The sequence below is a fragment of the Brachyistius frenatus genome, unplaced genomic scaffold (assembly GCF_029030835.1).
Source record: "Brachyistius frenatus isolate BFR_SWC_R1_liver_20210118 unplaced genomic scaffold, ASM2903083v1 Contig_197, whole genome shotgun sequence".
Taxonomy (NCBI): Eukaryota; Metazoa; Chordata; class Actinopteri; family Embiotocidae; genus Brachyistius; species Brachyistius frenatus.
The window spans coordinates 574186-595181 of record NW_027210796.1 but is presented as its reverse complement, the minus strand read 5'-3'; the positions used below and the strand labels follow the sequence as shown (position 1 = coordinate 595181).

General features: G+C 40.1%; 1 protein-coding gene across 3 annotated transcripts in view; it reads left to right on the top strand.

The window, feature by feature from the left end:
- Window positions 1-20996, top strand: part of ptprz1a (protein tyrosine phosphatase receptor type Z1a) — a 152902-nt gene that overhangs the window by 45310 nt on the left and 86596 nt on the right. For all 3 annotated transcript variants that reach the window (XM_069718725.1, XM_069718723.1, XM_069718722.1), the window contains exons 2-3: window positions 6732-6794; window positions 18869-19048. In XM_069718725.1, the coding sequence (XP_069574826.1) occupies window positions 6732-6794; window positions 18869-19048 (243 nt within the window). The remainder of the gene's footprint in view (window positions 1-6731; window positions 6795-18868; window positions 19049-20996) is intronic.

Here is a 20996-nt window from a genome sequence, read left to right as displayed (position 1 = left end):
AGATAATAATATATGCATACATAGGTGGGTGCACAAAACACATCCACTCTGCTTGTTACACACAGGAAAACAGAGCAGTTCAATAACACGCAGAAGACTGAAAATACAAAATGTACAATGCCAAAGATTATTTTTGTATAAATTTGTTAGCCCAATCTCTGCACAAACAGATTAGTTCCCTCTGCAGGGATGGTGTTTCCTCCCACTACTTGACAATTTCACATATATAATAACTATGTACTATGGAGCACGCACACCTATGGGGAATGGAAGATGATATTCTTATAGGTTTAATTCCCACATGGTGATTAATTAAGAGACCCCTTTAAACGAGGTACCTTAGTTTGCACTCTATCTTTAACAAGTATCTGTGTTAAACTAGCATATGTGGGTTTAGAAATGCTTTCAATGCACTTGCACCACACGCTTCAGACTATGTACTAAATATTTTTTTTAAATTTATTGTAGTCCACAGTATTGCTGCCCTGTTGTGTCTTTTTCTGCTTCGTATACTGGATTATTAAAGAATTTATGATATTCACTTTTATTATTTAACAACATACACAGTGAGGCTCCTAATGGCCATGATTAACCATTACATTTTTCAATTAGCATGACTATAGACTTTGGTGTTGTTTTGTGGTTTTATAGTTTTGTATATTTGCAAGACAAAATAACAATTAATTCTTGTAGTAGTTCATGAAAGGCAATTTTCATTAAGTATTGGATTTTTAACAAACATACACAGAGTAGACAGAAACAGGCCTAAAAGGACAGTGATGCCGTACTTGACCACCGTAGTACTACACAGCATTTGCCATTTAAGTTTACTGTTATAACATTTGCTAATTAGCAGTAAAAAAAAGTACAGATAACAATGATGGGAAAATCATTCGTTCTGTGGGTATATAGTCATAAGCCAATCTGACAAATTAAAGTGGAGATGGTCAATTTTAACCAGATGGTGATGCTATATAAAAATGTTAATTGATCACAAAGTTTATTACAATCTAAGGAGGGATGGGAATGTCTGATATTTCAAGAGACAGGATTACAAACCACTGAGTGTCACACGCTAACAGTTGTAATAGCTGTTCTTAAAGCACTTTGCTCACATTTTCCACTGTTATTGTGTGAATCCACTTTGCCCTTCAGTATGATTGACTGCTTAGAAAAAAATATTTTAACCGTGTTACTGATAAATCAAACCATTCTAAGCTTTTTTTTTTTTTTTTTTTCAAACTTGCCAAGAAAGAAAAACCTGAGGCAAATATTTTTTTTTGATGGCAGCATTTTTTATGAACCATGGCAGCTCTGGAAAAAACTTAATGCAGAAAGGTGCTCGCAGGTGTAAAAATTAAAAAAAAAAAAAAAAATCTTGCATAGATGTGAGCCTACCCTGGCCTTTATTCACAGCTACTGTGGGGCTTGAAAGTCTGTAAACCGTTTAGATTTTGCTTTCCTTCTGCCTAAATATTTCCTACAAAACATCAGAATTATTTTTGAATGTACATAAAGAATCAAATTATGCAAGTGAGACTAAAATACTTGGATGTATGTTTATTGAGGATAATGATTCAATATTCAATGTATTTTGCCTTAATAATACTTGAAACTTTGCTTTCAGTGTGACCCCTAGCAACTATCCATCAATCCTGCACATTAAATATGAGGAATTTTGGCCCATTCCTCCATGTAGAACTGCTACAACTCTGGGTAGTGGTGGATTTTTTCATATGAACGTTTCACTTCAGTTCCTTCTTCAACCTTTTTATTGGTTTAAGATTAGGACTTTGACTTGGTCATTCCAAAACAAGAACTAGATTTTTCTACAATGGTCGATGTCTTGCTGCATAACCTACTTTCCATTGAGATTCAAAGACAGATGCCCTGACATTTTTTCTATAGAATCTGCTGGTATATTTCAGAATTTGTTGTTCCATCCATGATGGAGAGACATTTTTGCACAGATGCAGCAAACCAAGCCCAAACCATAATAGTACCACCACAATGTTTCACAGATAGGATAAGGTTCTTAAACTGGACTGCAGTGTCTTCCTTTTTTCAAACATAACAGTTTTCATTGTAACGAAAACAGTCTGGTCTGTCCCTAAAACAATTTTTCCAATAGCCTTATGGCTTCCCTGTGATCTTAAGTAAACTGCGGACAGGAACCATATAGTTGACTCCTGAACATTAACATTATCCAATGTGAGAGAGGCCTTCCAATTTACTCTTGGTTCCTTAGAGGCCGAGCAGCCTATTGCACTACTTACTCTTGGAGTAATGTTTGTCAGTTGAAGAGGGTAACAATGCTCTTGAATTTCTTCCAATCGTACAGTCTGTCTGACTGTGGATTTGTGGATTCCCAACTCTTCATAGTTGTTTTTTTTTTTAACCTTTGTTAGCCTGATTAGCATCAGCAAATCTTTTCTCACGTCGACAAAAATGTGTTGTGAAGATCACTGCTTTTTTTTTTTTTTCAAAAATGAAACAGGGCGCCCATTCTTACAAAATTATAATTTCATTGACAGGAAACACCTGACTCTAATTTTACCTTCAAATTAACTGCTAATCCTGGACGGTCACATACTTTTCCCACTCAGATATGTAGTATGGGATTATTTTCCTCAATGGAAAAATTATTAAATATAATATTTGGGCCTCATTTGTCTAATTCTGTTCCCCTCATCTACTTTTAGGACTTGTGTGAATATCGGATGTTTTGGGTCATATTCAAATGTTGAAAACTTTCAAGCACCACAGTAGTATGAGCTGATCCTGGAATACAACTATGGTAAAACGTTTTTTGTAAAAATGGCCGTAGGTTCGTTTTCCCCATCAGAAAAAAAACCATCAATGAATTCCCAACATTTTTCTCACTATTGCGGCAGTTTCTAAAAACCCATCACATCACTTTATTTCCTCTTCTTGACATGTGACCTCTGTTCTTTGTTTCACAGTACGGTCCTTGGACCTCTGTTATGATAATGAGGTGTTGCTTTCTAATGGCCCCGCTGGGTGTCAACTGCACTTCATTACCATGACAGATGCCTGCACAGCTGCTTGGTTTAATGATGTCACCTCCAGACATCACACCACACAGGATCTCATTACATGTTTGACTGATATAGCTAGAATGATCCAAGTTGGTCAGCAAGGACATTGCAGATCAGTAAACTGTATGATATGCACAAGGCCATGAACTCATTTATTTGAAGGACAAATGGCTGTGCTTTCTGAGTTTGGGTTTGTTGCATATCAACATTTCAGTTGTTTGCTTGTTTTGGGACAAATTATGTTAAAACATTCCATGCAGAGTAGGTATTTATGGCATGACTTCACCTACCACCAAGGTGATTGGAAAAGGGAAAAAAGTCTGAGAAGGTCCAAATACCACCAACCCGTGTAGTAACTGTACTGTCAGATCAACATAAAGCCTTCATCAGAAACATCATAAATCACACCAGAAAGAACTTTTGATTTAAATGAGTGTATGAAGCATACAAAATATTGGACAACCTGTGACATACATATACTGCACACCTCATAGATGAAGCGAATAACATTGGTTATAAGAGTCTTACCAACATTACATGTTAGTGTTTTAGATTGAGTATATTAGATGGTAAGGGTGTTTTTGTAGTCAATGGGCACATGTAAAAATCTAAGCAGCTTTGACAAGGGGCCAATCGTTATGGCCAGAAATGGGTTGGAGTATCTCTAAAAGATAGTGGGGTGCTTCTGGTCAGCAGGTTTGAGTGCCTCCCAGCTGTGGTACAAGGAGAGCAGCAGCTCCAACTCACAACTCACAGAACTGAAAATATCTCCTTCTAATTTCTTGGTGCCAAATAGCTCGGGGCACTTTCAGATGTCTTGTATAGTCCAAGCCTCAGCAGATTGGAAATGTTTTGGAAAAATACAGAGGACCAACAACAAAATGATCAGAATGTTTTGGTCCATGAATATGTAAGCCAACTGCGTACGCACACATTGTTCACCTGAGTATATTATCATGTGGCTTAAGGCCAGTCAGCTTTTCAGTAGGGGGTAGAGAAGCAGTGACAGCACATTTGGTCCAAGGCAAGTGCATCCTAAGGACATTATTTAAGCTAGTAGAGGAGGGTTTAACCAAAAATGTGCCAATATAATGTCGCAATTTATAAATGTGTTTATTGCAAGTTTTTCAAAACATACAATGCAATGAAACGCAGTATTGTATACATGACAAAACCATATGAAGTTGGAGCTTACACGTTGTAAAAGGTTGCTTCACCCGTCAGTCGAATAAATATACCCTAAAGATACTCTTATGTGGAGAATATTGGTAGATTAAGGTGCTGACCATGAACTGCAACATTCCTGGTTCCAGTCCAGCTTGCTGTTGGCCTTCATGTCTTTTTAGTTGAACAATAATTTTCAAAATGTTTCATGAAAGCACTCTACTGAGTTTGTTTTTGTAGAGAGAAGTTGGGGTTTTCCTCATCACAGCCTAAAATACCTGCAACAATGAAAGAAATGTGAGGACCGACTTTGACACTGAGTTGTGTAGGTTGTCCCTTGGACTGTGCAAATTATAGGGTAATCTTTAACTCTATTAACCCTAGGCTATTTTCAGGGTAATTTGACTCCCTTTACTTTTAGGTTCATATCTTGGTAGCTAGCCATGCATGCTATGCTGTGTTTTGTTTTGTTTTTTAGTACAGTGTAGGCTATCCAACTCTTGCATAATTTGTTTTAATAAAACTTAAAATCTTTGAATATTAGTGTTTAATATCAAGGGAACAAATATTTGTATCTTATGAAATTGTTGTTTTACATGTATCTCTTCACAGAATGCTGGAAGTAGAGATATCTTTTCATAATTTTGTAGAAGAGATATCTGAAACATGTTTGTGGGATACTCAGCGATTGAGTAATTTGAAAAATGATGTGCCTAGTGCCTGACAGAAAATTATTTTGTTTTATTCAGTTATATCTTACACATCTTTTGACCAGAACTTTTGTATCATTGCTATTAAAAGCATATGTCATTTATCTTTGGAAAAATTATATTTCGGGGCATTTAATGCCATATTCAACAGTGACATTTGAGATTGACAGGATATGAGGAGAAAAAGAGCAAAAGGATGGCCTGGGTGCTCAGAGCCCCAAAAAAGGGACTTCAGGACCTATTCCCTAGTTGTTGTGTGCATGGAGATGGAGCTACATGCTGAGCGTAGCACTGATTAAATTTGATTAAAGTCGGTTTTCTCTAACTGTTTGTTCCCAGACAATGCACCGGCATCTTTGGAAAGCTCAAGTCGTGCAGTTTCATAGGATAATTGCTGCATATCTGTGATGAATACTTGCTATGCTATTCAACCAAGCAGAAGCGGTGGGAATTTGGATGCAATTTGCGTCTATCGTGTTCTCAGGGTTAAGGGCTAATTTTGGACTAAATTGTCACGGGCTGGAACTGCTATGGCACCATTATGGCAAATTGGTGTTGGCTGATGGGTTGGGCCACAATAGCCTCACTACTTGCACATAAATATGGCAAAATAATTTGGCCACATGACACATAATTTTTCCTTTCATTAGTTACAACCTGTAGTTGACCATCTGCTGTGAAAAGTTTTCTAAGAAGTAGCATATCAGAACTGTATATTATCAAGATTGAGTTTATTTCAAGTTAACAAATGAGAACAGTTCCCCTTAGCTTCATAAGCAATAGTCCACATGCTGTATATAGCAAGCTCCCTCAAAATGTTTAAAGATACATTTTCACCTCCAGGATCTTTGCCAGGCACACAGAGAACGTGGATACATACTGTAGATTGAAAAGAAGAATCTAGTCATTAAAGTCGTAGTCATGCTTTAAGGCTGAACTTCGGCACTTTGGGCACTTTAATTAAAGTCAGCACCGACACCGTGTTATGATAGCAGGGCAAACCATGTTTCCTGGGATCAGTTTGCTGTGGAAGAGAGGCTCGACTACTCCCCTGCAATTGTCTGTGGCGCCCTGAGCACCGTTCGCCTTTTGTAAAAGTTTGTTAATATTAAACGTCTTGCGTGTCCAAATCACACCAAATTTGCCCCTCTGTTCCCTACCAGTACACTCACCAAGTTTGAAGCAGATGGGACGAATGGTTACAGAGATATGCGAGGGACAAAATTACAAATGTACATACATACAGACAGAAATTTCTACAATTAGATATATACTGAGTGGAACAGACACTGGGACATTTTTAGTTGTAGAACAGTTGAAAATATGTAGGTTTCTTTGGGGGCAACTTTTCAGCTTTGTAATCTCAGTGAGGACTTGGTGTTGAGCAGCAAATCAAATACAATCAAACCATTCAACTGTTAAACCATAAAATGCATTAAAGTTTAACCCACAAATAAATATGTCTGCCCAGGAATTCAAAAGGACACTTGTCTGGCTAATTTGTGTCTGTAAAACTTTTTACAATCTCACAATTTCAAAAATGGAAATTAATTTAAGTGATGTGTCTAATTGCATAAAAAGGTTGATTGTTACCTGGACTTATAAAGGCGAAGGCATGGCTAAATATTAGTGAAGCTAAATTGTTTTTATTAACGTTGAGGATAGACTTTACATTTTGATTTGTATATAACATAAATGTGTATATGAGAATAGATTACATCTGATACATCAAATAAGCTTCCTTGAAACCTTCATATGAACATGTTTCAGTGACTGACTCTTTTTCTTTCTCTTGCAGCTGAAGGATATGCCTACAGGAATCAACGTAAGTTCTCAGAAGACATTGACTGGTCATATGCAGGTGAGTTTCACATTTCACATCAATTAGTGGTGACACAATGAAAACATTGGAAGCCACTTCAGTGCACTGTACCATATATTAGATGGACTGCATGTAGCACATTCCTTACCTTACATGTAAAACTACAGTAACATTCTTTCAGTCAAAAGGTTGAGAGATTTTGGTTGTTAAGTAATATCTATGTGTTAAGCTTGTTACGGTTGTACATGCTGCTCCTTTTACTTAACACCTGATACACTGCAGAAATAAAGGAAAATGGTGTTATGCTGAGTTTGATCAACCTCAAGGTCAGCACAGGTCAGCGAGGTGGTTGTGCCTCAGAAACTGTTCCCTGGTCAACTTCACAACCTTTAGGAGCTTAAGGGGAGACCCCTACAGCTTACTGTATAAAGTATCTAGAAGATACTTCTTTGTCTGAAAAAACTACTCTTGTGGCAGGGGGATATTGACATAACTCATGTATTAGCAGAGTTCCACTTGCATTTCGCTATCATTTGGAATAACTGCATGTTGCCTTGATTGTTTGTTATACGGTACGGTGTATGGTGGTCATTGTTTATTATTTAAAGGCTGTTCCAAAACAGACCGTTATGGGAACATTACACATTAGCAAATTCATATTTTAGATAATCCCAGCCAGAGTACATGAACAGGCATCATGGCAATAACTTGCATTTAATGTTCTCTGCTGTTATAAATGGGCAAAATCCATTTCTGTTACAAAATGGATTCAGTATTAAAGTATTTTAGTGTATGACTTATTCATAACAGTCAGCTGACTTTTTTTTAAAATTTTTTTTAAATGAATGGGTTTTATCAGTTTTTGCAATTACAGTATTGATATCCTCTTTTAGTGTTTGTGAAAGTCTCAAAACAGTGATTTCTTGGCAACCGCTGCTCACCCTTGAAGGAGAACCCTTGAGATTTGAATGACTCCATGACCATTTTTCAGCGCTATACTCAGAACATAAATTTTCATTTTTTTGCTTCACTGCTGGTATGGCTCTAAATATAGATAAATCCTCTATATTCTTTGTTCTTTTCTTTTTGTTTCATCTTGTGGCTATAATGAACACTTTAGCCTGTAGGAAACATTCAGAAGTATTTTAGGATACTTGCAATTACAAATCAACACAATCTTGACAAGGAAAAGTATAATTTAGTGCTCATTCTTAAACAGTTAACTGCTGCTCTCAATCCTCAGCAAACTCTGCCAAAGCAATAGACTATCCCCTAATCCCTGCAGTACAGTGATGTGTTACTCTAGTTTCTGAAGAGCAGGCCAGACTGTAATGAGTCATTTGAAAATATATTTCAGGAAATTATGCTTTCTCTGTGCAAAACCACATCAATCCAAATTTAGCGACTTTAGTCTAAATTTGTGATTTCCATGTGAATGCACAGTTTACTTGATCTTCCTGAGCATGAAGAAAGCTTAACATAATAAACACAAGTTTTATCAGTTGTATTCTTATCAATCTAGTAGCCATGGGTAATTTGTCCCAAAAGGGAACGTGAGCACTGACCTCTCATTTAGAGTAGGATGTTCATTTCAACACTGTCAGATGAAATAAAAAACAACAACAACATTTTGTAGTTTTGAGCAGATGTTTTTCATTGTTGCAATGTTTTTTGTCCAGATTAGCTCTTAAGGATTTAAAAAAAATTGTGTTCTGTGACTTAACAGTTTAGCGATGAATTTTTCATGTAGGATCGATGATGAAAACAGCAAAAATGAACATGTTAATATCTTGTTTTGATGGAGAAGTAATGGTATTGGTAGTCATATGAAGCAGGTATGAACTTTTGGCTTTGATCAACATTGCCAAAGTATGCAGGCACAAGTCATACTACACTGCTCAAAGAAATAAAGGGAACAACACATCCTAGATCTCAATGAATGAAATATTGCAGTTGAAAATCTTTATTCATTACATAGTGGAATGTGTTGAGAACAAAATAACATAAGAATGATCAATGGAAATCAAAATCATTATCCCATGGAGGTCTGGATTCAGAATCATACTCAAAATAAAAGTGGAAAAATCAGATCACAGGCTGATCCAACTTCTGTGGAAATTCCTCAAGACAAGTCAAAATGAGGCTCCGTAGTGTGTGTGTCCTCCATGTGCCTGTATGCACTCCCTACAACGCCTGGGCATGCTCCTGATGAGACGACGGATGTTCTCCTGAGGGATCTCCTCCCAGACCTGGATCAAAGCATCAGTCAACTTCTGGACAGTCCGTGGTACGACGTGGCGTTGGTGGATGGAACGAGACATGATGTCCCAGATGTGCTGGATTGGATTCAGGTCTGGGGAACGGACAGGCCGGTCCATAGCATCAATGCCTTCATCATGCAGGAACTGCTGACACACTCCAGCCACATGAGGCCGAGCATTGTCACACATCAGAAGGAACCCAGGGCCCACTGCACCAGCATATGGTCTTACAATGGGTCTGAGGATCTCATCCTGGTATGTAATACCTAGTACCTAGTAATTGCCGAGATTGGGGATCTCGTCTGACGTTAATGTGAGCGTATTGCGTCACTTCCTGTCTACAACCATTGTGACTGGTGTTACTTCTCTCTGCTATTTCAGCTTCTTTTCCTGAATTATACGCATCTTAACTCTCTCCACACTTTTTCTAATCTCAAGTTAAAACTCACGTTTGCCCTTCTTGAGCAATTCTACTGTTAAATCTTTGACCAACGTTCACTTAACTTGGCGTTTTGGTACTGCTAGCTTAGCAGTTAGCAATGGCTTCCCTCTCTCCCTCCACCTCTTCTTGTTTTTCCTGCTCGGTGTGTGACATGTTTAGTTACGACCCTGCCTCCCTTAATGATAATGCTACCTGTAATAAATGTAGTGTAGTCAGGGCTCTGGAGGCCAGGGTCCTAAAATTAGAATCGCGGCTGTGCACCATGCTAAATAACCAGCTAGCCGTAGGAGCTTCTCAGGGAGGGGGTGCACAGCTGTCCAGGGCTGCAGGCTTAGTTAGCCGGTCTGGGTGGGTGGGTGACAGTACGATGGCGGCATAGTCCCAAGCAGAAGCCCACGGTTCACCACCGACCCCTTCACGTCTCCAACCGATTTTCCCCACTCGGCGAAACACCCGCTGAGAAACCAACCCTGGTTATTGGAGACTCTATTTTGCGGAACGTGAAGTTAGCGAAACCAGCGGCCCATAGTCAGATGTCTTCCCGGGGCCAGAGTCAGATGTCTTCCCGGGGCCAGAGTCAGATGTCTTCCCGGGGCCAGAGTCAGATGCCCTCCCGGGACCAGAGTCAGATGCCCTCCCGGGGCCAGAGTCAGATGCCCTCCCGGGACCAGAGTCAGATGCCCTCCCGGGGCCAGAGTCAGATGTCTTCCCGGGGCCAGAGTCAGATGCCCTCCCGGGACCAGAGTCAGGCCAGAGCGGGTCTTCCCGACGGGCGACATTGAATCAAACCTGAAACTGCTGACTAAGGCTATTCGTAAATACAGTCAGATTGTTATTAACGTCGGCAGTAACAACACCCGGTTACGCCAATCGGAGGTCACTAAAGTTAATGTGGAATCGGTGTGCAACTTTTCAAAAACAATGTCGGACTCTGTAGTTTTCTCTGGACCCCTTCCTAACCGGACCAGTGATGATATGTTTAGCCGTACGTCTTCACTTCACCGCTGGTTGTCGAGGTGGTGTCCCGCTAACAATGTGGGCTTCATTGACAATTGGAATACTTTCTGGGGAAAACCTGGTCTGATCCGGAGAGACGGCATCCATCCTACTTTGGATGGTGCAGCTCTTCTTTCTGGAAATATGGCGATGTCTCTTAACAGCCCTAAAACCTGACATCCCAGGGTTGAGGCCAGCACGCAGAGCTGCAGTCTTACAGCTCCTCTGCAGCTTCTTTAGAGCTGTCACTCACCCAAAACCTTCAACATCCTGTAGAGGTTGTGTCTGTAACCAGACAACCTATATTTAAAAAAAACTCAAGAAAAGATGTATCAATAAAAATGTAATAAAAATTGATCCGACCAAATTAATGGATCAAAAAAAAATCTGACAATTAAAAGCGGACTATTAAATGTCAGATCTCTCATCTAAATCTCTGTTAGTAAATGACTTGATAACTGATCATCAGATTGATTTACTCTGTCTCACAGAGACCTGGCTGCAACAGGAAGAATATGTTAGTATTAATGAAGCAACTCCTCCCAGTCATATTAATTATCATATTCCTAGAGATTCAGGCCGAGGAGGAGTGGCAGCAATCTTCCACTCAAGTTTATCAATTAATCCAAAGCCTAAATTTAGTTATAAATCATTTGAGAGTCTGACTCTCATTCTCTCGCACCCAAACTGGAAAGCACAGAAACCGATTCTATTTGTTGTTGTTTATCTCCCACCTGGTCCTTATTCAGAGTTTCTAACTGAATTCTCTGACTTTTGATCAGATTTAGTGCTGAGTTCAGATAAAGTGATGATAGTGGGAGACTTTAACATTCATGTTGACGTGGACAACGACAGCCTCAGTTCTACTTTTAGCTCATTATTAGATTTTATAGGCTTTTCTCAGAATGTAAATAAACGCCGTCACCGTGGTAACCACACCCTCGATCTGGTTCTGTCATATGGCATGGAAACTGAACATTTTATTGTATTTCCTCAAAACCCTGTTTTGTCGGACCACTTCTTATTAACATTTGAAGTTACATTAATGGACTACACAGCATGTGGGAATAAATCCCACTACAATAGATGTCTGTCAGATGATGCCGTGGCCAAGTTTAAGGAAGCAGTTACATGCTTATCCTCTTCGATGCCGTGTGTTAAAGCAGTGGAAGACATCTACGTTGATCTTAGTCCCACACAAGTGGATCATCTGCTAGAAAACACTGCAGTATCTCTGCGCACAACTCCAGATAATGTTGCCCCACTGAAGAAGAGAGTAATGAACCAGAGGAAGTTGTCTCCGTGGTACAACTCAGAACTACACTCTGCTAGGCAGGCGACTAGAAAGATGGAAAGGAAATGGCGTTCCACTAATTTAGAAGAATTTCACCTGCCTAGAAGGAGAGTCTAATATTATATAAGAAAGCTCTTCGTAAGGCCAGAACCTTATTAATCATTAATAGAGGAAAACAAGAACAACCCCAGGTTTCTTTTCAGCACTGTAACCAGGCTGACAAAGAGTCACAGTTCTGTTGAGCCCTCTATTCCTTCAGCTCTCAGCAGTAATGACTAATTCTTTACTAATAAAATTCTTACTATCAGGGAGAGAATCGGGCCGACCCTTCCTGCCACCGTCACTGATGTGATGTTAAGCACAGCAGCCCTGGAAGCAACTGTAGGACCAGATGTATACTTGGAAAATTTCTCTCCTGTTGAGCTCTCTGAGTTAACTAGAATTATTTCTTCATCTGGATCCTCTAGCTGTCTGTTAGATCCCATCCCAACTAAACTTTTTGAGGAAGTCTTCCCTTTAATTAATACTTCCATATTAGATCAGATCAACCTATCTATTGTCACCGGCTATGTACCGCAGGCTTTTAAAGTGGCTGTAATTAAACCTTTACTTAAAAAGCAGACTCTAGATTCAGCTGTTTTAGGAAACTATAGACCAATTTCCAACCTGACATTTATTTCTAAAATCCTTGAAAAAGTTGTTGCAAATCAACTTTGTTATTGTTTACAAAGGAATGATCTGTTTGAAGATTTTCAGTCAGGTTTTAGAGTTCATCATAGCACGGAAACAGCTCTGGTGAAAGTTACTAACGACCTTTTATTAGCCTCAGATAATGGACTCGTCTCTGTACTTGTTCTTCTGGACCTCAGTGCTGCTTTTGATACGATTGATCATACGATCTTATTACAGAGATTAGAAGACGTTACGAGGATTAAAGGAACTGCATTAGATTGGTTCAAATCCTACTTATCAGATAGATTCCAGTTTGTCCATGTCAACAATGAATCTTCCAGACAAACAAGAGCGAGTTATGGAGTTCCACAAGGCTCAGTGTTAGGCCCAATACTTTTTACTTTGTATATGCTTCCATTAGGAGATGTCATCAGGAAGCACTGCATAAACTTCCATTGTTATGCAGATGACACTCAGCTATATCTTTCTATAAAACCAGATGAAACTAATCAGTTAGTAAAACTTGAAGCCTGTCTAAAAGACATAAAGGCCTGAATGACCAAAAACTTCCTGCTTCTAAATTCAGACAAAATGGAAGTTATTGTACTTGGTCCTAAACACCTCAGAAACTCTTTCTGTAATCACTTAGTTACTCTAGATGATGTTGTCTTGGCCTCCAGCAAAACTGTGAGGAACCTTGGAGTCATCTTTGATGAGGATTTGTCCTTTAGACACCATATAAAGCAAATCTCCAGAACTGCCTTCTTTCATCTACGTAATATTAATAAAATCAGGAAAATCCTTCCTCAGCGTGATGCAGAAAAACTCATTCATGCATTTGTTACTTCTAGGCTAGATTATTGTAATTCCTTGTTGTTAGGATGTCCAAATTACTCATTAAAAACCTTGCAGCTGATCCAAAATGCTGCAGCAAGAGTACTGACGGGATTTAGCAAGAGAGATCATATTTCTCCAGTTTTAGCTTCTCTTCACTGGCTTCCTGTTAAATCAATAATAGAATTTAAAATTCTCTTGATGACTATGACTTACAAAGCCCTACATGACCAGGCTTCATCATATCTTAGAGATCTTATAGAACCATACAATCCAAGCAGAGCACTTCGCTCTCAGTACGCTGGTCTACTTGTGGTTCCCAGAGATTCCAGAAGTAGAATGGGAGGCAGAGCCTTCAGTTTTCAGGCTCCTCCCCTGTGGAACCAGCTCCCAGTTTGTGTTCGAGGGACAGAAACCCTCTCTAGCTTTAAGATTAGACTCAAAACATTCCTTTTTGATGAAGCCCATAGTTAGGGCTAGCTCAGGTAGACCTGAACCAACCCTTAGTTATGCTGTTATAGGCCGAGGCTGCTGGGGGACCTCGTTACATGCTGAGCTTCTTTTCTTCCCTCCTACTCTTTAACTGACTCATACCTCACCATCTTTTTCTCTCTCATAGTTTTTGCTTATTGTCTGTTGTCTCCATTCAGTTCCCTCGCTCGCTTAGGTTCTCTTCTTTCTTTTGCAGATGTCCCGCCATGGAGCTCCATGTCTCTGCCCTGCGCTTGTCATCTCCACCAACAGTTCTTCTCTTCTATCTCTATGCTGTCCTTTTCTCTCTCTGCTCTCCTCTCACCCCAACCGGTTGAGGCAGATTGCCGCCCACCTCTGAGCCTGGTTCTGTTGGAGGTTTCTTCCTGTTAAGAGGGAGATTTTCCTTCCCTCTGTTGGAGGTTTTTCTCCCTTAAAGAGGAGTTGTTTTTTTTCCCCTCCTAGCTTATGTGGGAATTGTTGAATTGTTGGGTTTCTCTGTATAATATTGTAATGTCTTGCTGTAAGGACTTTAATGTGTTAAGTGCCATGAAATAACCTATGCTGTGATTTGGCACTATATAAATAAAGTTGAATTGAATTGAATTGAATTGAATTGAATTAATGGCAGTCAGGGTAACTCTGGCTAGCACATGGAGGGCTGTGTGGCCCTCCAAAGAAATGCCTCCCCAGACCATTGCTGACCCACCGCCAAACCGGTCATGCTGGAGGATGTTGCAGGCAGCAGAACGTTCTCCACGGCGTCTCCAGACTTGGTCACGTCTGTCACATGTGCTCAGGGTGAACCTGCTCTCATCCGTGAAGAGCACAGGGCACCAATGGCAAAGCTGCCAATCTTGGTGTTCTCTGGCAAATGCCAATTGCCCTGCACGGTGTTGGGCTGTAAGCACAGGCCCCAATTGTGGACGTCGGGCCCTCGTACCACCCTCATGGAGTCTGTTTCTGACAGTTTGAGCAGAAACATGCACATTAGTGGCCTGCTGGAGGTCATTTTGTAGGGCTCTGGCAGCGCTCCTCCTGTTCCTCCTTGCACAAAGGAGCAGATAGCGGTCCTGCTGCTGGGTTGTTGTCCTCCTACGGCCCCCTCCACGTCTCCAGGTGTACTGGCCTGTCTCCTGCTATCTCCTCCGTGTTCTTGACACTGTGCTGACAGACACAGCAAACCTTCTTGCCACAGCGTGCATTGGTGTGCCATCCTGGATGAGCTGCACTACCTGAGCAACTTCTGTGGGTTGTAGACACCGCCTCATGCTAGAGATAGCACTGTGAGGGGACTGGCAAAATGCAAAAGTGACCAAAAATCAGCCAGAAAGGATGAGGACAGAGAAATGGTCTATGTTCACCACCTGCAGAACCGTTCATTTATAGGGGTTGTCTTGATAATTGCCTCATTTCCACCTGTTGTCTGTTTCATTTGCACAACAGCAGGTGAAATTGATTCACAATCAGTGTTGCTTCCTAACTGGGCAGGTTGATTTCCCAGAAGTGTGATTGACTTGGAATTACATTGTGTTGTTTAAGTGTTTCCCTAATTTTTTTGAGCAGTGTAGTTTAGATGTAAAAAAAAAAGTATTAAGTGGAGTAGTTTTGGGATTGCAGGATTGCTGTTGAGTAGTGATGGTGAGATGAAGCCTCATGAGGCATCGAACCACTTCAGCCAATTGGTTCGAGAAAGGGTTCATTTCTAGAAGCTTCATGTGCACACGAAACCACCTACTGGCCAAGTGTATAATCACAGGCAGCTGTATCTGAACCACATAATGTGATGCATTTAATTTTTGTGTCTGTTATGGCTGTTGGGAATGACTATGAATTACAAAAATGTATGACCAAATAATTTCTGTACATAAATTATCACATATGTGCATAATAAAATATTTTTTGAATGTATTCTGTGTGTGTAAATTTTCCCAAAATGGTAGTATCATATGATATGGCAGGTTGTGTAATCATGTTTTTCTGTCACTTTAGGAAAATGGCATGGGCTTAAGCAGGCAGAGGACAGTGAAAGTGCTTGTGGAACTAGGAAGAGGGGACTGAATATGCTTGTGTAACTTGGACAATGATGTACAGGACAGGGGACATTTTATTCATTTTTATTCAGAAATAACAGTTTCTCAACAGTTTTTGGTTTTGTGGATGTCCACATGTCAGAAGTAAGGCTAACAGCAGCCACCTTTTCCACTTTAACCTTAGCCTTCTCCTTAGCTGACTCATACTTGGCCTCCACCATGGCCTTCAGAGCCTAAAGGAAAAAATATATAGTGCTGAACTGTGAGACACAATAAAGTACTCATTTGTTTCATGCATGCACCCATACATACCTGCCTTGTAGGGAGAACATAATTAGGATCCAGTTTGGACACAAATGCCCTGAATCCAACATCATCCACAATACTGAAGGGCTGTGTGTCCTTCACTATCATGGAGACGAGGGCTTCATCCAGCTCTTGTTTTCTGGTGGCTGGTTAAAAGAGGATAAATACAGTGTCTGTTACCTGTCTTTATTTGCACAATAAACAAAAGTGAACAGGGAAAAATTGTGATGGTGCATTTGTAATATTGTAATGACTTACCTTGGCTGGGTGAAGCTCCAGTTTCCTCCTTATTCTCATGCAAGGCACGGTAACGCCTCAGCATGGATGAGGTGTTGTTATTGTACCCCAACTCCTTGGAGCACAATAAACACCTCACCTTTGAATAAAATAAGAAACTGTGAAAAATACAGTTCTTGATAAGCAAACCTAATGTGTCTGAAATAGTTAGATTTAGCTTACCTTATTAGGAGTTGTCAAATCAAAGTGTTCCCACACAGGGGAAATCCTCCTCTTCCTAGCTGGCTCCATCTTATCACCTATCCTTCTCTCCTCACTCTCCTAAATCTCCAAACTATCTCTCTCTCTCTAACTTCTCCAAACTATCTCTCTCTCTCTCTCTAAACTCTCCAAACTATCCAAACTCTCAACTGACCGCAACTCTCTACCAACAACCCACATTTTGAATGGAGCCTGAGGGGTTTATATTGCTGTCAAACCTCCCGGCAAAATCTGAACCACTTCCCGAAGCAATCACGTGGTACAGCCGGGCAGCGAGGTTTCGGACGTCATCATTTTTGGCTCCTCCCCTAAATGAAGCAAGCCTTGACACGCGCTTCGAGGAAACGCCCCCTCCATTACTCGACACACGCTTCGAAGCGTCGGCACATCTCGTAACATCACTACTGTTGAGCATTCCCGAGCTGTAATGGGCCTAACTTGATGAAACACCGGTGAAGGGAGGTGCCCACTTGATAACCCCAGTGAAATTTTGCACACACCTTGTTACAAAGGCTTTGTACGATGTAGTGCCTGACTTTGGTGTACGGGCATGCATAGTGGTAGTGTAGCATAATTTTAATTAGTGATGTGTTTGTTTGGGCAAGACAGGTAGTAACATTAAGTCAATTGACCCTTGCCATGTTATTCTGCATTAATATGGCACTTTGTGTGTATTTTAAACAAAAAACAATACAAGTTTCCACATCATCTGACAACTTAAGAGTGTTGTATTTACAGAGGTGGTGGTATGTTTTCAAAATATTGAGACAAGGTGACACCGTATTCATTAAATATTTGGCAGTATTACTGCTTGGCTTGTGATATTGTGGTGCACAGGCTCTTTCCATATGTTTTTAGAATGCTTGGGTGCTGTGTAGCATGGTGTAGTGCTCGTTCACAGTGTTGGACTCATAATGTTGTCCCATTCTTGCCTGACATAGGATTTCAGCTGCTTAACAGTTCAGGGTCTCCTTTGTTGTATATTCTGCTTTATGATGCGGGGTGACAGAGCCATGTTGTAATAGAATGTGCAGAATTCAGTATGGCATTGTTTTGCTGTAAAAAGCAAAGGCTTTCCTGAAAAAGATGTTGTCTGGGTGGCAGCATATGTCGCAAAACCTGTATAGATCATTCAGAATGAATGGTTCCTTCCCAGATGTGCAAGCTACCCATGCCATGACTGATGCACCCTCATACCATCACGGACGCTGGCTTTTGAACTCTGCGCTGATAACAAGCTAGATGGTCCCTCTCCTCTTCTCCAGCCTCCATGATTTAAAAAAAGAATCACAAACTTTGATTCGTCAGACCACAGGACAGTTTTCCACCCCGCCTGAGTCCGTCTTAAATGAGCTCGGGCCTAGAGAAGATGGCGACATTTCTAGATCATGTTTATATATAGTTTCTTATTTGCATGGTAGAGTTTTAACCAGCATTTGTGGATCCAGCAAATAACTTTGTTCACGGACAGTGGTTTTCACAAATGTTTCTGAGCCCATACAGTGATTTCCACTACAGAATTGTGTCTTTTTTTTTTAATGCAGTGCTGTCTGAGGGCCTGAAGAGCACGGCCATGCAATATTGGTTTTCAGCCTTGTCCCTTGTGTACAGAGATTTCTCTAGATTCTCTGTATTTTTTAATTATATTATGTACCGTAGATAATGAAATCCCCAAATTATTTACAATTTTCAGCCTTACCACAAAATAGTGTTCATTTAGACATGAGTCTGAATTAATTACATATTCAATCCTGTGATAATCAATGAATATGAATTATTATCTTCAATACCGTTTTTCTTACATTTTAAAGAGCATATGCTATAGACTATTTGGTGTAGAAAGATCATTTTTGGTATTGTCATAAAGCTGAAACTTTCCTCTTTTACAGACATACAGAAAACTTTAAATGTGTTCCTGGGTCCAAGTGACGAAACATGATTGAGCGGGTCACAGGACTGAGGTGAAGTGTAAAACTGTCCTGTGGGCTGGCAAATCAAAATGTGAAATTCTTTTTAGAAATTATGGACACTGTGTCATCGGGGCTAAAGAGATGGACAATCCAGCTTGCTATCAGCGCACAGTTCAAAAGCAACTGTGATGGTATGAGTGCATTAATGCACATGGCATGGTTAGTTTGCACATATGCAAAGGAACTGTTATTTCTGATTGATATATCTATACAGGTTTTTCGAGCAATATATGCCATCCAGACAACATCTTTTCAGGGAAGGCTTTGACTCCCCTCAGTTCCCAAATATGTGTGTGGGTGTGTGTTTGAACATTTCCTTTCTCTCCATCATTCCAGGAACATTAAACCAAAACAACTGGGCAAAGAAGTTTCCATCCTGCAGCAACGCCAAGCAGTCTCCCATCAACATCGAGGAGAACCTGGCCCAGGTGAAGTTACAGTACCAAAAGCTGAGGTTTGATGGCTGGGAAAGTTTGACAACGGACAGGACCACCATCAAGAATGATGGCAAGACCGGTAAGAACAATCAACTGTTGGTCTAAAAACGTGACTATGGTTGTTGTTTTCCAAAACATAATGTCCCATCCTGAAACACATCAAAAGCTACTGTATTGATTCAAATGGATTTTTATTAACATATTTATGCTATTAGAGCATGAATCTTTCTGGCTTTATTGTCAAAATATCTCAACAACATAACATAGTATCCCGCAAGGATGATTTGTAATGATTTTCTTATTTCCTGTCTTTTTTTCTTGTGCCACCCAGTGGTCATGTAAATTTTTCACTTATCCTGTGAAATATGAAAAAAATTATTGGATGAATTTTGGTACAGACATTTATCGTTCTCAGAGGATAAATCCTACCCATTTTAGTGATCCGCTGATGACAACTATAGCACTGCCATGAGGTTCACCTTCATGGTTTTGAGTGAAATGCACTGACAACTATTGGCTGGATTGCCACAAAATTTGGTTCAGACATTCATGATGACCTCATATTTTGTTGTTAATGTTGCACTGTCACCCAATGAAATCATTAATTTGTCAATGCTTTGGTTTTTGACAGAAAACTAAGACTGTAAACATGGTAAACATTTTGTTAGCATTACCATGTCAGCTTTACCACCATGAACATTTTGGCATGTTTGAATGAAGCTCACTGCACCACTGGTATAGTACTGCCAGAAAGTGTTTCTGGCATGGCTGTAAGTGGGTTTATGGTTTGACTAAACATTAAAAAAAATAGCTGCTGTAGCTCTTTTTTTGATATAATTTTTCTCACATCTGTATTATTGCGTTACAGTGTTATTTTTTAGTTTTTCAACTGTAGAGAAGCAATATTTTTGTGTACATGAGGGAGGATCTCCTTGCATTGCAATGAACCAAAGTTGGAGTTAAACATCACATCATGATGGAGCTGAGGAGAACATACCTTGGGTGTGGGAATAGGCCTAAGTTAAAGTCAAAGAGATGGAGAAATATGCCTTCGCTGCCATTGATCATCGTGGGTAATGTCAACTCTTTGAATAACAAGTGTGACAAGCTAGAGGCACTTGTGTAGAGTAATCGGGCATACCTGGAGTGCAGCTGTGTGTTTCATGGAGACCTGGCTGAACAACAACATCCCTGACTCCTGTGTGGATTTGGCCTGCTTCAGTACGATGCAAGCGGACAGAGATGTCAGAGCGAGTGGAAAAAACAAAGGTGGAGGACTGATTTTGTTTGTGAACAATAAATGGTGTGACCCTGTTCATAATAATTGGAAGGAGAAGATCTGCTGCTAGGACATTGGACTTTTGGCTGTCGGTCTTAGACGTAATATGTACCGAGGGTAATATCAGGAGATTTTAACCATGTCACCCTCACCTCCCATCTGACCGGCTTTGCACAGTATGTGGACTGTCCCTCAAGGGAAAACAGCACTCTTGATCTGTTGTATGCAATGCTTCAGCTCTACAACCACTTGGCAGATCAGATCACAATCTGGGGCCGTATTCACAAATATTCTTAGAATCCTCTCAGAGAGCTTCTAACTTAGCCAAAGAACTTCTAGCAAGGGGTCTTGCTCATGAGTGCTTTGGGAAACTTCTAAGAGCAACTCTGAGCAACAAAGGAACAGAAACCCTTATCTTAGAGGAGGTGTGATTGACCCCATTGCCAGGTGTGACACATCCTTTGGAAATATGTGACTGGCTGATCTAAAAAAAAAAAAAAAAAAAAACTTTTCTTGAGACGCCACAGTGACATCCAGTAGAAATCAAATTAACTGTGTCTCAATATTAGGCTGTAAGTGGTGTTTCTGTTTGTGTGATCACTGATTTTACTGTTGCCAAATATCTTAGTGCAGCGATTACTTTCATTTTTGGCGTTAATGCTTTGAGTGGGAGATATGAGTGTCTTTAATGGTATCGACCACAAACATCATCCCCGCATGATATAATTTGTACCATTTCATTAACTCG